This window comes from Trachypithecus francoisi, unplaced genomic scaffold, assembly GCF_009764315.1.
Source record: "Trachypithecus francoisi isolate TF-2019V2 unplaced genomic scaffold, Tfra_2.0 Lachesis_group5, whole genome shotgun sequence".
NCBI classification, from domain to species: domain Eukaryota; kingdom Metazoa; phylum Chordata; class Mammalia; order Primates; family Cercopithecidae; genus Trachypithecus; species Trachypithecus francoisi.
The window spans coordinates 104803613-104821696 of NW_022681470.1; the positions used below are offsets into that span (position 1 = coordinate 104803613).

General features: G+C 41.8%; 1 protein-coding gene across 1 annotated transcript in view; it reads right to left on the bottom strand.

The window, feature by feature from the left end:
- Positions 1-631: 631 nt before the first annotated feature.
- Positions 632-18084, bottom strand: part of TTF2 (transcription termination factor 2) — a 43401-nt gene continuing 25948 nt past the window's right edge. The window contains exons 12-23 of the mRNA XM_033199209.1: positions 16243-16348; positions 13789-13970; positions 12613-12766; positions 12198-12289; positions 11072-11154; positions 10539-10672; positions 9555-9725; positions 7104-7162; positions 6153-6303; positions 4815-4897; positions 3359-3433; positions 632-860 (exon numbers count right to left, since the gene is read on the bottom strand). Coding sequence (XP_033055100.1) covers positions 716-860; positions 3359-3433; positions 4815-4897; positions 6153-6303; positions 7104-7162; positions 9555-9725; positions 10539-10672; positions 11072-11154; positions 12198-12289; positions 12613-12766; positions 13789-13970; positions 16243-16348 — 1435 coding nt within the window. The 3' untranslated portion in view covers positions 632-715. The remainder of the gene's footprint in view (positions 861-3358; positions 3434-4814; positions 4898-6152; positions 6304-7103; positions 7163-9554; positions 9726-10538; positions 10673-11071; positions 11155-12197; positions 12290-12612; positions 12767-13788; positions 13971-16242; positions 16349-18084) is intronic.

The following is an 18084-nucleotide window of genomic DNA, read 5'->3' on the forward strand; positions in this document are numbered from 1 at the left end:
TGTTAGAGAAGGTAGTAACAGTGGTTCTCCCATCATCAGCTAAGAAGAGATAGGCAACACAGAACTTTTTGAGCTTTTTTTTTTTCTTTTTTTTGAGACAGGGTCTCACTATATTACCCAGGCTGGGATACAGTGGTACAATCACAGCTCACTGCAGCCTCAACCTCCCGGGCTCAAGAAATCCTCCTGCCTCAGCCTCCCAAGTAGCTAGGACTACAGGTGTGCTCCACCACGCCTAGCTCATTTATTTATTCTTCATAGAGATGGGGTCTTACTGTGTTGCCCAGGCTGGTCTTGAACTACTGGCTTCAAGCCATCCTCCTGCCTCGGCCTCCCAAAGTGTTGGGATTACAGGCATGAGCCACCACACCTGGCCCGTTTTTTGAACTCTACTGAAGCTTATGTACAATTCTGCCAGAGTTGTTTTCCAAAATCATCCAACTCTAAAATATTTTCTTTTATCTAAAAAAACAAATGGTTTCCATACCACTCATTAAATAAATTGACATATTAACATAATTGGTTAACTAATTGGCTAACATAACCCCTCCTCAATTCTGGGGATAAGATTATGCCTCACTTTGAGGAAGGTGAAAGGCTTGATGGTGAAATTGAAATGCAAAGAACAGAGTTCAAGGCTCATGATTAGGTTGTTATTCCCAGATCCTAATACAAACCAGCAATGGTGCTATACTGAGCCCTTATCCACGGGAGGTTAGATGCCAAAAAGGACTCTGAGGTCAGCCAAGGTGAGCTTGGTGACAGATTCTCCAGACCCTGATAGAACTTGTTTGGCCAAATCTTTCTTTTTTTCTTGGAGCTGTAAGATCTTTTCTTCTACTGTTCCCTCACAAACAAATCTAAAAAACAAAAACAAAAACAAAAAAAATAAGCAAACTATCAAAAACCCAAAGCAGCACATCTAATAATACATTCAAACTTTTATTATGCTTCAGTTTTTAATGAGATTTCTTCCTTTAAGTCTTCTTAGGTCCAGTTAAGAACCCTGTTTGAGGGATCCAAACAACCTTGACTAGATATATGTCCCTTTGAAAGGATGTGACTGACATTGACATTCTAATACTTTCTGAAGCTAAGGTAATTGAAAAAACTCAGAATAAGCAAAAGATATCCCAATCCAAAAAAGTACAGAGATCCAGCTTTCACCCGAAAAGTTCTACCTTGGTAAGTCCATAAGGCCTAAAAGGTTATCAAATTTCTGCTAGTTTAAGTAGAGTATCTATTTTTTAGTGAATTCACACTAAAAACAGGGTTTTCAAACCAAGTAAATGGCACTGTTGTCATTCATTCATTCACTCATTCAAAAGTATTGATTAAGCACTCACTACACTATGCTAGGTGTGGGGATGGAGAGATGAATACAGTCTTTCTCTGAAGCAGGACACAAGCGAGACAAACATGAAAATAAACAACAATAATAATATGACCTGGTAAGTGTTATAATGGAAGTATGTGCCGTGTGCAAAAGGAAGAAAAGGAAATGTATCCAGAGTAGTCAGGGAAGGCTCCATTAAAGAGTTAACTCTTAATATAAGACTTGTATGATGGGCAAGGGTTTGCCAGAGAGAGCAGTGAGGAGGGCACCCCAGGGAATGGGAACATGTGCAAAACCATGGCTGAGTTTCAGAGCATGGTGTATTGGAGGAAGTTCACATTCACCATGTTGTCCACAATGGCAAAGGCTCAAGAGGCTGGCAGGGCCAGATCACGGGTGGCGGTGTATGTCATGCTAAGATATTTTGATTTGATCCTATAGGAGGTGAGAGCTACCGAAGAATATGAGAAGTGGATGACACAATCAGACTGATTAGTTAGGAAGAGCCCTTTGGTGGTGATGCAGAGGACAGAATTCAGCGGAGTGGGAAGGGGGGACCTGGCAGTGGGCATGGGAAGGAAGAAATGGTTATCAGAAACATTTAGAAAATACAACTAAAGGACTTGGTACATGGAAAAGCGAGAAAGGTGGGAGTCTAGTTTCTGGCTAGATACAATTAGATAAAGAGTGATACTATTCACAAAGACAATGACTACAGAAGAATAGCAGATTTGAGGTAATAGGAAGAGAAAATCAATTTCGATTTGTAACATTTGAATACCTGAAACATGTTGTTATACTTGCTACATAGTGGGTGCTCAAAAGGTATGTTTTATGGGCTGAATGCTCAAATGAACAATGAATAAAAGAAGGAATAATAGATGAGTATGTGGACACTTGGATTCAGATATTTAGCAGGGACTGCAATAGTCAGATCTGAAGTTTAGGAGACTTTGGAACTAAAGATACAGATTTTGGACTTACTGGAGTGCATGGAATTTGTAAAGGAAGGAATGTACAGAATGAGTAGAGAAGAGAACACAGGAAGACTGTCATAATCACTATATTTGGCAAAGTCTGGAAGTCATTGGTGCCCCTTAACAAGAGCAATTTCAGTGCAGCAACAGGAGTAAAAACCAGTTTGCAAAGGTTGAGGAATGAACGGGAAGTAATCAAGTAAAAATAGGCAGTGATTCCTAATTCTTCAGGAAACCTGGTCATGAAAAGGAAAGCGAAAAACAGGGCCATTGTGAGAGGGGATTGGCAGCATTAAGGCAGGTTTTGTTGTTTTTAAAGACAAGGGGGTCCAAAATAGAGGACATTTTGCAAAATAACTGGCTCATGCTCATCAAAATGTCAATGTCATAAAACACAAAGACTGGGGTATCGTTCCAGATCAAAGGAGACAAACTTATGACAACTGCATGCTACCAGAATCTGGGATTCTTTTTTGCTGTGAAGGACATCACCAGGACAAGTGAGATTAAAAAGATCTGTAGATCAGATAATAGTGTTTTGTTAACTTTAATAACCTGATTTTGATCATTTTATTGGGGTTATGTAAGAGAATTCCCTTAATTTTAAGAAATGTACACTTAAGTACTTAGGGACAAAGGAGCATCAGGTCTACAACTTGTTCTCAAGTGGTCCAGAAAAATGTTTCTACCCACATGCACACATAATATATGGGAACTTTTTGGTACTATTCTTGTACCTTTTCCATGTGTCTGAAATTATGTCAAAATAAAAGTTAAAAAGAAAAATAAGAGAGGAGCGTCCTTTCATGGACTGCCCTCACCATATACACAGACTTGCTCTTCTTTTGCAGTTACAAACTTCAAGCTTACCCCAAATTGCTCGTTTTTTTCCTGACTGTGGTTTGCCTGAGGGTATGCCTCAGGAGCATCATTAGTAAAGTCATCAACAAATACTTTAAATTCTATTAAGACACTACCTAACAAAGAAAGACTTTCACAAAGTACAAGTTGAGAAGGGTCCTGGGTCCTGGGGACCATTACTTACCTGTGTATGACAACATCTTTCTGCTGCCCTACTCGGTAAATTCGGTCACAAGCTTGATCCTCAAGTGACGGATTCCTGTTAGAAGACAGGTAAAGCTCAAAGGAACCAACATACTAGATCAGAAGGGGCAAACTATGGACCATGGGCCAAATCTAGTCCATAGCTTGTTTTTGTAGCTAAAAATTATTGTTACATTTTTAAACGGATTTAAGAAAAGAAAGCAAAGCAAAACAAAACACACACATCATGTGACAGAGACCTATGTGGCCTGAAAAGCCTCAAAGAAAAAAAAATCTGTCGACCCTTGTCCTAGGTTATACTGGCCTAAGACAAGCTGGTGCCAGATACCTTCTTGGCTAGTTTCTAGTGAGAAACTAAGGTCAGAGTGTTAATAACAGCTCTTATCGCTATCATCAGTTGATAACTCTAAGTAAGAGATGAAACCAAAACTCAGGTCTGGTCTCTAGGTAGCTAGATGTCCTTGGGCAAGTTCTTTAACCTCAGCCCTCCAGGCTTCAGATTGCTACTTGGAAACTGAAGGGCCAGCTAATGATCTTGAATAGCTACCTTTTTCAACTTTAATATTCTGTGATTCAATGAAGGAGACTTAATTTGTTTCCTTCTTTATTGATTCCCATTGTAACTCCAAATTAGTTTTTCAGCTTACCTCTTTAAAATCTTGGATAACATTTCTCTATCTCAGGAAAAAAAAAAAAAAAAAAAATAGCATGATTCCTAGTATGCTTTCCTCATTCATGTGTATAGAGGAGTCCCAAGTAAGAACTAAACCCATTCTCCCGGAAGATGATAACAGGTTGACCTATTTGTACCAATCTGGGCTGTCTGGAGAACTAGACCAATGACAATCCCCAGCAACAGTGCCTGGTGCAGCAATCCTTGATTGGCATAACTGGAAAACCAGAAACTGGTACTAATGATGAGATTTTCTGTTAGCAACACACTAACTCATTCATTTTGTGGCCACGAAAGCTCCAAGGGGAAGTATTAAGTATATTTCTAACATAATTAGAAAATCCCTATTCCTTTTCTTTTTGGAGTAATGCTTCTTCCTCTTTTCGAAGGTTGAAATTTCCTTGGACCCCAACAAGTGTGTCTGGAATACAGTATTCTGGAGAAGAGGTAAAAATGAGCAACGTTAACTATTAGCCATGAGGAAAAGCTATGCTCCTAGTTTCCATGGAAACAGATGTTAGATTAACAATAACATGAATGAACTATTTTGAGTAGTCATTTGAAGGCTTGCTAGCTCAGGAATTCAGGGGAGTCAACTAGCCCTCTACCCTGCTTAGATCTGTATCTGTAGACAGATACAAAGCAAGGCATCTCCGCAATACGAACACAGCAATCAACATAGGAAGTCAGTTCCTGCTGCCCCTGTAGCCCACTAGCCTCCTTGCTGTGCTGTGACAACTCAGGACAAATCCGGAATCATTACCAGTGCATGTCCAAAAGAAAGAGATGGTTTCCTCCAGTCAGGTTTAGACCAACACCTCCGGCCAAGAGAGAGATTAGCATTACCTTCAAAAGGAAACACAACATTAACTTTAAACAGACTTGGTCTCGTAACACATCTTGGTCTCAGGTTTAAGTCCACGATCAATACAGATAAGCCCTGTGTTCCTATCAAATTTCCTTCTGCTGTTATTTTTTTAAACATTATTATGCTATCTCCCATGTCTCACTTTTGAGAAAATTTCTCACATCACATTTTGTGTGTGAGTCAACCTCAAAAAATTAACTGAATGCCTGCCAAAATATATAAATACTGTAATTTAGAACCCTGGGGATGGTCAGCTCAATAAACTTTCAATTAACCAGATTATGTTTATTTCATCAGTCCCTACCCCTCCATTGCTACAATAATTCTCCTGCCTATCATTCTACTAATGCTTTCCAAATCCTTATTATCTATAATTAGATGCCTGTGTTCTTTCATTTCCTTCCATATTTCCTCATCCCAGAACCCCACCTATCCTTCAAAGCTTGCCTCCTCTACAACAATTCCCCTCATCCTAACCAGCTCTGCTCTTAATATTTTAGTCCTCCTATTTTATTATTATTTTTTTTTTGAGACGGGGTCTTAACTTGTCACACAGGCTGGAGTGCAGTGGCCGGATCTCAGCTCACTGCAAGCTCCGCCTCCCGGGTTTACGCCATTCTCCCGCCTCAGCCTCCCGAGTAGCTGGGACTACAGGCGCCGCCACCTCGCCCGGCTAGTTTTTTGTATTTTTAGTAGAGACGGGGTTTCACCGTGTTAGCCAGGATGGTCTCGATCTCCTGACCTTGTGATCCGCCCGTCTCGGCCTCCCAAAGTGCTGGGATTACAGGCTTGAGCCACCACGCCCAGCCAAGGTTGTAAATATTTTTAAGTTGCCATATTAGAATTCTCTTTGTATGGCTGGGCACAGTGGCTTATGCCTGTAATCCCAGCACTTTGGGAGGCCAAGCCAGGTGGATCACCTGAGGTCAGGAGTTCAAGACCAGCCTAGTCAACATGGTGAAACCTCGTCTCTACTAAAAATACAAAAATTAGCCAGGCGTGGTGGCAGGAGCCTGTAATCCCAGCTACTTGAGAGGCTGAGGCAGGAGAATCACTTGAACCCGGGAGGTGGAGGTTACGGTGAGCCGAGATAGCACTACTGTAGTCCAGCCTGGGCAACAAGAGTGAAACTCCATCTCAAAAAAACAAAAACAAAAATGAAACAAACAAAAAGAATTCTCTTGTATAACTCAGAACAGTTAATTATGCAGCTCTGATGTGACCAGCTTGTACCTGAGGGCCTCTGGAGTGGTTAAATGCCTCTACCAAGTCCATTCTCTGCTTGGGGTTGACAGAGCCATCGATGGTGGCATAAGTCAGTCCATGCTTCTTCAGGTGCAATGCTACAACTTTCAGCATGTTGGTCCACTGAGAGACAATGACACTGGAAAGAAGAATAAAATAAAAAATACCCTAACACAGATTACACAGACTCATCTGCAGGGCTTTAATGCACCCATCATTCTTAAGACTGGCTATCAAATGTTGACAAGGAAAGGGCTTCTGCTGCCTAAGAGAGAAGGCATGCATTTAGGTCATGTCTGAAGATTATAATGCTTCCAGTTATTTCTAGATAATTTCTACAATTTATTTAGTGCTAAATGAAGTCAGAAAAAAGTGGTAGCTAGACTAAAGTGATGACTCCAGCCTTCTTTTATTTGGGGGCCTAGTGCTCATCCAGAAATCTGTGGTCCTGCACAAAATGGACACTGACAACCTTTCCTGTGCCAGCCAGAACAACAGGCTACTAAGGCTCCTCCCTGCCCCCACGCTGTCTTAATTAGAGTTCTAAATTTTTATATTGAATTATTTCACATACACAAATGCAGGTGTATAGCACATATGTCAGGTATAGCAAATGACAAAATGAAACTCCTTGTATCCAAGTACCCAGCTTAAGAACATTATCAGCACTGCTGGAGCCTGCTCACTCCCTTGCTTTTCTTTATATGCTTTTCTACTTTTAAACTCTTCTTCAGATGCTTAGCTTACCCTGATCCTGTAGGGATGTCCTTTTCAATTTGCACCACAAATATTTTAATTAGAAATCACAGGGAATGTGTGTTATAACCTCAGTGCTTTCTGCTGAGCATGACTCACAGTCCTTGATTTATAACTCTCAGCAATATCAAATTTTCTCACATAATTATGACCAATACTTGGATAATTGGAAAACGCAGTTACCTCTTTTGGGATGCTGAATTTCTTTGAATTGCCTCCAATTCTGCCAACAGAGATGAAATCTGGGAAAAGGTTACATCAACATTGTGTGTTTAAGCAATTCACTTTTCTCCATCTCCTCTCATCTGCCATGCGAAGCAGTCTCCTAGATGGTGTCTGTGCTCTGGCCTCACCTGTCTCTATTCCACCCTCCTCTCTGTAGCCAGAAACCTCTTTCTAAAATGTGAGTTTGTCACTTCACCTCTCTGGCTAAAGCCCTTCCATAGCTTCCCACTGAGGATAAAGGCCAAGCTCCTCAAGGCAGCTTGTCGGATCCTTGCTGCTCCAGCCTCTGCTTCTCTGGGTTCGTTTCTCACTATGCCCTCCTCAAACGACACAGCAATCACACCACAATTCTTCCCATAAATTACACTTTGGCTATCTTATCCATTCTGTTCCCTCTGCCTAGAACACCCTTTTGTGTCAGTGGAGGTCCTCCCAGCCCCCAAAGTATGGGTTAGATGCCTACTGCCCATGTACTGTCATAGCACCTTTTGTTTCTATTATCACAGTCCTTGTCATACTATATATTAGTTGCTTATTATCTCTTGCTTCCAGGACTTGAGGCACTCCAAGGAGGCAAATATTAGGAAAGTACCTTCTCTGTTTCGGCCATGTGTGAGGGGCTGTGAGTACACACATGGCCAAAACAGAGAAGGTACTCTCTTAATGCTGGCTGAAGAAGAAAGTGAAAGAGTTTTACCCACTTTACGGCCTGTACCAAATGTTGTTGAAAAGGACCCCTCCAGACGGAGGAACAATTGTTAAAGCTTCCGAACAGGCTCCCTGGATACTCCCCAAGAACCCTTAGGGTGCATTTGAGTCCACAGGGGAGCTGGCAGTAAGAACGCATGGGGCATGACTTTGGAGTGCAGCTGGATTAATTCTTCCCAGCTGCTCATGTGAAAAACCTTTCAAAAGCCTCTAAGGGCCCCAGAATTCACCCCCAGAATGCTGGAGAAGGAAGAAAACCAGACTGTAAATCAATCAGGAGATAAATATACAGAAGTTCTTCCTCTGTCCTCATATGGCTGAACCTCTTTGGGACTCAGATTCCTTATCAGTGAAAAGAAGGACTTAGGCCAGATAAATTCTGAGGTGCTCTGAGCTCCCACATTCTAGGATGTCGTTACAGTGGTCACCACATGGGGCTGCTTTCCAATCTTAACATTCTGGTGCGTGCCTAGGCAGGAAGTGAGTCACAGAACTGTACAATTCAAATCAGCAGAAAGAAAAGCAGGTACATATGTTATTTAGTTAACAATAGAACAGAGACACTGATGTGCCTGGTGTCTTGGCAACTTGAGACTGTGGAAGGGCGCTGTGACTCCCACATGAAAAAGCTGGCCATGGTGTTTTGAGAAAGCTGCAGTAGGAGGGCTGGATTTATGGCCCATGAGCCAGGGTCAAATTCTAGTAAGAAGCCTCCTTCCCTACTTGAAACAACCTTACGTGGTTTGAACTATTAATGGACATATGTTAAGAAAACTTGTTGATAAATATTGCCTGCATTTAATTAAACAAGGAACACAAATGATTAGGAATATAAGTTTTAGCCCAGTAGCTCACTCTGAAGGCACTAGCATGTGTGTTCTGGCCACATGGGATGCTCTTCTTATATTTCTCTCAGTTATTAGCGGTCAAGACCTAGGTAAATGTTTTAAAATATTAATTAAAAGACAGCATTTCTTTTAAAAAATAATGCCATTCCCCTGGAAGTGACCTCCTTTCTAGTTATTAATACACTTTTTCAAGAAAAGCCTTTGAAGAGAGGTTGAGCCCAAGAATGGCAGCTTGAGATGCTGACAGAGAAACAAGCCCCACTTTCAAGACAGGCAGGATGATGAAGCACATTTCAAGCCAGCAGATAAGCAGGACTCAGGTTACGGCATATGTCAGCCCTCCTCCAGCAGAATGTTTCTGCCTTAAAAAGCTCTGATGAAAACAGAGCAGAATGACTAATGAAGATAGAAGGCTATGTAGGAAACACTACTCACATATGGAAGTCTTTCAAAGTCAGAGCAATTGGCACTCACATGTATGACACAGTCTCTAGAGTGAAGCCTTTGTTTTCCTTTTAAGCTTTCTCTAAACAAATGCTCACTTGCATAGGCCCCGTCCCTAGCACAAACCTGGCAAGCTCCCCAGTGACCCACGACAGAAAACCTGCTTCAGTGCAATGCTGGGGCTGTCCCAAATTACTCTCTGAAAGCCCCCTATGTAGTAAGGCTTTAGTGTTATCTGTGAAATAAATGAAGCTTTAAGACTGGAGGGAGAATCCGATCAGCTAGAATCTAATGGCTCTAGCTCTGCTGGCAAATGGCTGTTCCCACTTGGACAAATGAGGTGCTGTCACACAGGAAAATGTGTGAGGAATCGACGTCTCTCTACTACTATAGAGGAGACAAAAAGTACCTTGGTGCTCTCTCGCGTGTCTTCAAAAAGTTCCATCTTGAAGAAGGTGCCGTTAAGGGAAACAGTGGAAGACGGCTCTGAGTCATGGAGTTCTGACAAGGTCAGAGCACTGAGCTGTTCTTCCAGGGAAAGGATGAGACCTTCACCCTTCAGTTCCATTGGATCCAGGGCCTGAACAAATAAAAAAGGACAGGAGAGGTTGGAAGTCAAGGCAGCAAACCTTGTTACTTGTTGATGATGTTCTGATAGTTTAACGCTTCATAGACAAAATGTCTTGCAATTTGTCATCAGTAACTCCTCAAGACACCTTGATTAAAGTGTGATCTTGCAAGTTTTTTCACCAGATTAAAGATAAACCCAATGATGGAACTTTTTAAAGACTTGCCAGGCAGATGACATAATCATTCTGTTTTTCCAAGCTAGAATATAGTTAGTTGAGATACTGATAATCAGAATACATTATTACAGCTCCTGAAATGAATAAAATACTCCTCTTAATTTTGGATGTGCCTCTATCCAATGTAGAGGCAACTTTTCAGTTTGTATAACTATCTGAGTTTTTATACCTGGAACCCAAAACTCCAATACTGCCTGAAAGCAGAAAACTCCAAGAACTAAATTAGCTTTATAACATTCTGAAGTACCAGAGCATTCACGAAAGGCTTCTTTTTAAACAAAATGTCATTTTCCTTTCTTAAACAGTTAATCTAAAACAAAATAAACAATAGATGTTTTATTTTGTTTTATTCCTATGACATCAAGATCACTATTCTTGATGTCATAGGAATTATCAAGATTAATATGAAATAAAGCAAAATAAATAAGCCCCCTTTTCTCCAACCCACCAAAAAAACAAAAATAGAAAAACCAACACAGCATTTCCTTTGATCAAGCAGACTGGATTCCAGTTGGAGGAGAGTGAAATTGACTTCTCGATGGCCCCTCTGGAGCATTATATGACAGCAGGCTGAGGGCTTTTCTTACCGACTTCAGTAAAGAAAGATGACAGCAACACTGGCGGAGTCTCAGCAACTGGGACAGTATGTGGACGGTGCTGGATCTTGGTGAGTCTGTTGCCTCAGGGTGTCTAGGCTCCTCGGACCCAAACTCCAGTGCCACTTCCAAGAGGGAAGACAAGCCACAGGATGGTACAGGATTTAAAAGAGAAATACAGAGAGAGCTGGGAACTACATGGGGCTACTTTAACCGTGTTTGATCTCAGACTCAATAATATAGTTATCACTCACTTCCATGCCAATTAGGCCAAACGAAATATCGGTTTTCCTTATAGAACGACCTGCCTTTTAATAAAGCAGATTTAGGAAACAATTAAAAAGAAGTTAAATAAACACCAGATCTCATGTTCACAGATCAGTAGATTTTACTCTGGTTTGAGGGTCTTAGCTGAGGTCAAATCTCTGATACCAAGAATTCATAACCTCACATATCTGTGTTTTACTGAATCCAAATCCCCATTATCATCAGTCATATGTATTTATGAGAGTTCTACAGCTTACCTCTATTGAATGGATTATTAGGGCTTCTTCCAGATTGGTTGCCTCTACTTTCATGCCTTTTTAGATAGGACTGCAGAGCTGACCTGCCTCAGATTAAAAAGAAAAAAAAAAATGCAGGTATAATGGTCACTAAGACCTGCTTAACTGTGCCTGCAGTGGGATCTTGACAAATTATATAAGTGGACTTGTTAAATGATGCCAAGCTCATAAGAAGTAATGGCCAAAGGTAATGCAAAAGAGTTACTTTAAAAAACTAATCTTTTTAAAAAAATAAGCTAATAAATATAAGGTGTAAGCTGGGCGCAGTAGCTCAAGCCTGTAATCCCAGCACTTTGGGAGGCCGAGACGGGCGGATCACAAGGTCAGGAGATCGAGACCACCCTGGCTAAAACAGTGAAACCCTGTCTCTACTAAAAAATACAAAAAAAAAACTAGCCGGGCGAGGTGGCGGGTGCCTGTAGTCCCAGCTACTAGGGAGGCTGAGCCAGGAGAATGGCGTAAACCCGGGAGGCGGAGCTTGCAGTAAGCTGAGATCCGGCCACTGCACTCCAGCCTGGATGACAGAGCAAGACTCCATGTCAAAAAAAAAAAAAATATATATATATATATATATATATATAAGGTGTAAAAAAGGAAAAATATATTTACATTAGAAATGTAAATGAGAGGTACCAAATAGGAGACAGTAAATCTGGAATTCAGGGAAGGGTAAGAGTTCAAGAGACAGTGCAAAGAACAGATGACACAAAGGATTAAAGTAGTCTCTTTAAAGTTCCAGTGAGATGCTGGATGACAGGTCAAATGTCGAAGAGACATCATCATTCAGTGCAGCCCCACGAGGACCAGACAGATTGAGTATATGGTGACCACACCCTATGACGTCTATGCAAAGAAGTCAATGAAGAGTAGATTCAAAATGTTGCCTTCCATGTGTGTATGAGACAGAGGTAAGCTGGGGAGGGGAGAAGCAGAAAAATGGAGTAAAAAAAAAAAAAAGGAATACAGACATCCAACTAATCAATAATGCCACAAATAAAGTTTGTGGAAATTTGACCTTCAACTCACTCCCAAGAAAAGACAGGAATAAAACAATGTGTGTGAGAAAGTGCTTCTTTAATACACATACCTTGATCTTGCAAAAAACACATTGTAAACAGTCTCTTCATCTTCAGAAAGCTTTAAATGGTGCAACTGAAATTTACGCTGGGGCAGTATCACCTGGAAGAACAAATGAAAAAAAAGCTAGCATGAAGCTATACAAATTACCTATTAAAGAACAAATTCCCCATACTGACACTGCAGATCTAGTCAACTCCTGGAATGCAGCTTCTACCCTTTCTTAAACACAGGACTGCTCCAACATACAGTATGACTGGATTGCTGTGACACGAGGCAAGGAACTGCAACCCTGGGGCCTCCGCACAGGAGGATGGGAGACTCAGAGGCTCCTGAAGCAAAGCAGATGGCTGTTCAACTCAAGAAAAGGACACAGTCATGCTCCTTCCCTGGCCTCCCCCAGGGACAGGTACAAACTTGATTACCAAAGGTCTGCCAGTAGAGTCCAGCTGGTCTTTTGTTCTCCTCAGCAAAAGGCTCTTAGTTAAAATACTCAACCGTTCTCCTCCTTTCTTTGAGCCATTGTCAACCTGACTCCTCCACAGATTGAACTCGTCAAATGGAGAGCAACGGAGAAACCTTTTTTGTTGAGGAAGAAGGGCACAGAATAGGGAAGGAGAAGTCAGGGAGAATGGAATAAAGGTTCAAAGTAAGATATAAGATGAAACACAAATCAGATTTTCTGTTACATCTGTCATCCAATCACTTTAAAAAGTGAATTTCATAGCAAACCTCTGCTGGACACATCAAAAGGATGTAAGTCAATAACAAAACCACATTATAAAAATGTGAGTTTTCCTATTAACAACACCTACGTTGTCACAAGACATATAACCAACAGCTAGAATTCGCTCCTCAAGCTACAGGGGCTAAGAAAGAAATTTCACATCCTATTATGGCTGACTCGAATAAAAATAAGTATTTTATTTATTTTTAATTTTTTTCTTTAGAGACTGAGGTCTCACTCTGCCACCCAGGCTGGAGTGCAGTGGCATAATCCTAGCTCACTGCAGCCTTGAACTCCTGGGCTCAAGCGATCCTCCTGCCTCAGCCTCTCGAGCAGCTGGGACCACAGGTGCACACCCCTGTACCTGGCTAATTTTTTTATTTTTTTGTAGAGGTGGGGTCTCATTTTACTGCCCTGGCTAATCTTGAACTCCTGGCTTCAAGCCGTCCTCCCACATCAGCCTTCCGAAGTGTGGAGATTACAGGTATGACCCACTGCACTCAGCCGAAAGGAAATATTTTAAAATCAGCATTCTTTTCTGTTTGCTTCAAATACATTGTAGTGCTGGCCCTAGACCATATGTTTTAAAGCAGAAGTAGCTGAAAACATTCACTAGACTCAAGAATAATTTAATTCAAGCTGTCCTATATGTTTGCGTATTTATAAGGGCTGAATGTAATCAAAGTCCTATATCAACCAATCAACAGCTATTTTCTCATAAATATTTATTCTTTTACTCTTTAAAGGTTGACAGGCTTGCCATTTCCTAAACCAGATAATCTGGCACATACTAAGGCTTTATTACGAGACATGAAATCATGATGAAGGGACACAGACAGGGGTCACATTTACACAATCACAAGAACTTACTCACTTCAGCAGTGAATACATATCCAATAAGTTGTTTTGAATGGGGGTTCCAGTGACAGCCCAACGGGCACAGGCTTGTAGCTTACACACAGCTATGGATGTCTGCACTCGGGGATTCTTAACATTGTGAGCTTCATCCAGTATGATTCGAGCCCAGGCTATTCGAAGCAAAGGTGTTGAGGTGCCCTGGAAGAATCACAAGTGAAATCCAGCCACAGTATGGGAAAATGTACATGTCCTCAAGGAAACAAGGGGAACTAGCAGCCAAGTATGGAGGACCCACCTTTACCTTTAAATTTGCTTAGAGCAGGTACACTGAAATAAGAATTAAGAAACCCAAGAGTAAAACCTCTCAACTGGTTCAAATAAATAAGTCATTTGAGAGTCTCAGTCTTTGAACATAAGATGCCTAAGAGTAAAATGTTTTCAAATTTGAGTTTTCTTTTATTCTTTAAATCCACACTTAAGCAATGGCTGTAGACCAGGACTATACCAGGCATTGAACCTGCAAATTCGCTCACTCAATAAAATATTTACTAAATTTACTAAAAATTTTCCAAAAGTCTACTTTTAGATGTGAGATGCTGGCCGGGCGCGGTGGCTCAAGCCTGTAATCCCAGCACTTTGGGAGGCCGAGACGGGCGGATCACGGGGTCAGGAGATCGAGACCATCCTGGCTAACATGGTGAAACCCCGTCTCTACTTAAAAAAATACAAAAAAATTAGCCGGGCGAGATGGCGGGCGCCTGTAGTCCCAGCTACTTGGGAGGCTGAGGCGAGAGAATGGCGTAAACCCGGGAGGCGGAGCTTGCAGTGAGCTGAGATCCGGCCACTGCACTCCAGCCTGGGCGACAGAGCGAGACTCCGTCTCAAAAAAAAAAAAAAAAAAAAAGATGTGAGATGCTAAGCCAGGTATAAAAAACAGTTCCTACCCTCAAGAGCTCAAAATCTAGCAGGGGAGAAAAACAAGTGTAAAGATAACTACAATATGAGGTAGATACAGTAAGTCCCACTGTCTAATTCAACACCTGAAGTGGGAATCTGGCTGCTCTTGACGAGACAGCACCTGACCCATAGAAGATACTCAACGTTTGCTGAAGAAACAAAGTACTACAACTTATGTAAGCACAAGGAGCTGGCAGAGGCATTCAACCAAATTGGGGGAAGGTGGGAAGGGAGTGATCCAGAAAAGATTCTTGAAGCAGGTTTAAAAAAATTAACCTGGGAGAAGCAGTGGAGACAAAGCATTTCATTCGGAGGGAGAACAGACACAACACTTGTGACAGAGCATGGCGGGATCGGTACGACTGAGCACGAGGTGTCCCGGGGAGGGGCAGGGTGTCAGAGAGATGAGCCACATACAGGTAGGGCAAGATCATAAAGAGCCTAATATGGCCGGGCGCAGTGGCTCATGCCTATAATCCCAGCACTTTGGGAGGCCGAGGCGGGTGGATCACTTGAGGTCAGGAATTCGACACCAGCCTGGCCAACATGGCAAAACCCCATCTCTACTAAAAATGCAAAAAATTAGCTGAGTGTGGTGGCGGGCACCTGTAATCCCAGCTACTTGGGAAGCTGAAGCAGGAGAATCGCTTGAACCCGGGAGGCGGAGGTTGCAGTGAGCCACGATCACACCATTACACTCCAGCCTGGGCAACAGAGTGAGACTCTGCCTCAAATAAATAAATAAATAAAGCCTAATACATCATGAAAAGAAATTTAGGGTTTATCCCAAAAGCAATGGAAAATCCGTGAGGAATCTGAAAATTTCATCATCTGTAAGTTAGAGTTGTTTATAAGCCAGAGAAATGTTCTCTCTAGAGATCTCTCCAAATAAAGAAACCTGTGCATATCCTGTTGGGCTAAAAGGATAACATACGGAAAGATGAGTTCTTGGGATGACACTGTATTTCCAGAGTATAATTCCATGATAAAGCCTCTACATCACATAACTGAGGCTGCCCTGGACCCCCTAGAAGACCCTCAGGTCTTCACAATTGTCACTTAGCCCTGGCCCATTATAGCCCTATTATTTGCAACCCCTTTTTTCTGGGAAGTAAAGGGAGGCAGGGAATGATGGCTTAAAATCAAAATACTAGTAGTAAAATGCTAGTCTGCACAATCAATATTAAAAATATCAAATACTCTAAAATAAAAATAGCAGCAAGTGAGGCTTTTCTATATTCAGGTGATTATTACCCCTATAAATACAATGTAGTCATCTTTCGTTCTAAAAGGCAGGTGAATCCTGTGGCATATGCTGACCTTTATCACTGAGGTGGTTGTCTGGAGTAAGGGCGATGGGATAGAGGAAAGAACAATTCCTTTCCACATACAGATCATTTACAGCATTCCTGACCTCCAGGGAGGTCCTCTTGCTACCACAGAGGCTGTGAAACACCCCCATTAAACCATCTGTGGCTCCAACTCCACTTCCCTGGCCGCCCCCCAGCCTCACCTCCACATTGAGGTTTGCACCTGGGATCTCTGCCTCTTGCTTGTTTGTGGGAATCTCCTTGGCCACGAGGCTATAGGTAGTGATCACAATGTCATATGTAGAGAGGCTGCATAGACATAACAAAGAAATCAATAAATGGTCCCACTATAGAGTGACAATGAGAGGGACAGAGTTGATCTTTCAATAAAAATGTCTACAAATGGAAGGACAACAGCAGAACTCATTAACTCGTGTCCTTAACACACACACACACACACACACACCACACACACACACACACACACTTTTGGAGGTAAATTTTACCCACTTGGTTTCCCTATCTTTTACCTCTGATCATTTACCACCTGCTCTCTATAGCTACCACAGCCTCCCTCTTACCATCCAGTGAGTCAGAAAGAAAAATCTCTGGCTGGGATAATATAATGCTTGATATGATCTGGCCAGAAGAGAAAGTAGGATAGACTTGGGAATTAACGTTTAATAATGATTTGAGATGGATGCCACCAAAGTCCAGGGGAGAAAGGTACCCTCAAAGCACTGCTCACCTTATATCAATGGTGCTTTCTTCCCACCACTCTATAATGGATTTGTGAAAATTCACTGATCTAGTTTGACATTAGGATATAAAAATACATGCTGTAGGCAGGGCATGGTGGCTCACGCCTGTAATCCTAGCACTTTGGGAGGCCGAGATGGGCAGATCACGAGGTCAGGAGATCGAGACCATCCTGGCTAACACAGTGAAACCCCGTCTATACTAAAAATACAAAAAAATCAGCCAGGTGTGGTGGCGGGCATCTTTAGTCCCAGCTACTCTGGAGACTGAGGCAGGAGAATGGCGTGAACCCAAGAGGCGGAGCTTGCAAGCTCGCAGTGAGCTGAGATCGCACCACCGCACTCCAGCCTGGGCGAGAGTGAGACTCCCATCTCAAAAAAAAAAAAAAAAAATGCATGCTGTAAGCTTTCAGTCTATCTTGCTTATACTTGTTACATATAAAGATTCTTAATGAGAAACACCAATCTTTTTCCAGTGAAGCTTAATATTGTGAGAACTTCAATAAATACTTTATTTATTTTTTGAGACAAGATAGGGTCTTACTCTATCCTGTCTCAAAAGTAAAGTAATAAAGTATTTTATGGAAATAAAGTAATTAAAATTCTGCTAATCATAGATCAAGCCAAGTTTATATTAAAAGGGAAAAAATGGTCACTTATAATTATCAGACTCAGCATCAGAAATGATATGATAGGTGAGTAACCTACCCTGGTCACTCAGGCTAGAGTGTAGGGGCGTGATCTCGGCTCACTGCAACCTCCACCTTCCAGGCTCAAGCGATTCTCCCATCTCAGCCTCCCAAGTAAATGAGACTACAAGTGCACACTGCCACACCCTGCTAATTTTTGTATTTTTGGTAGAGATGGGTTTCACCATGTTGCCTAGGCTAGTCTGGAACTCCTGAGCTCAAGTGATCCGCCTGCCTCGGCCTCCCAAAGTGCTGGGATTACAGGCATAAGCCAGCATGTCCAGCCCTAAGAGAACCCCAATAAATACTTTTGATAAAAATGATATGCCTGATTCGGAGAGGCAGCAGTGTCTATAAGTTACCCTAGCATCATATAGTGTAGTTGAGAATGATTCTGATTGGTCAACTAGTATATTTTAAATACCAAACAAGTTATGCTCAAAGTACAAATCAAGTGAGATTCAATTTATTTCTAACTAAAAATTTAGAACAAAGGCAGGCAACTCACAGTAATCTATGCCAGGGAAGGCCTGCAGGCCTGCCACTGCGGCCCTGACGCGTTTTGCCTGCAGAAGCGACTCTCAGTCATGAGAACTGG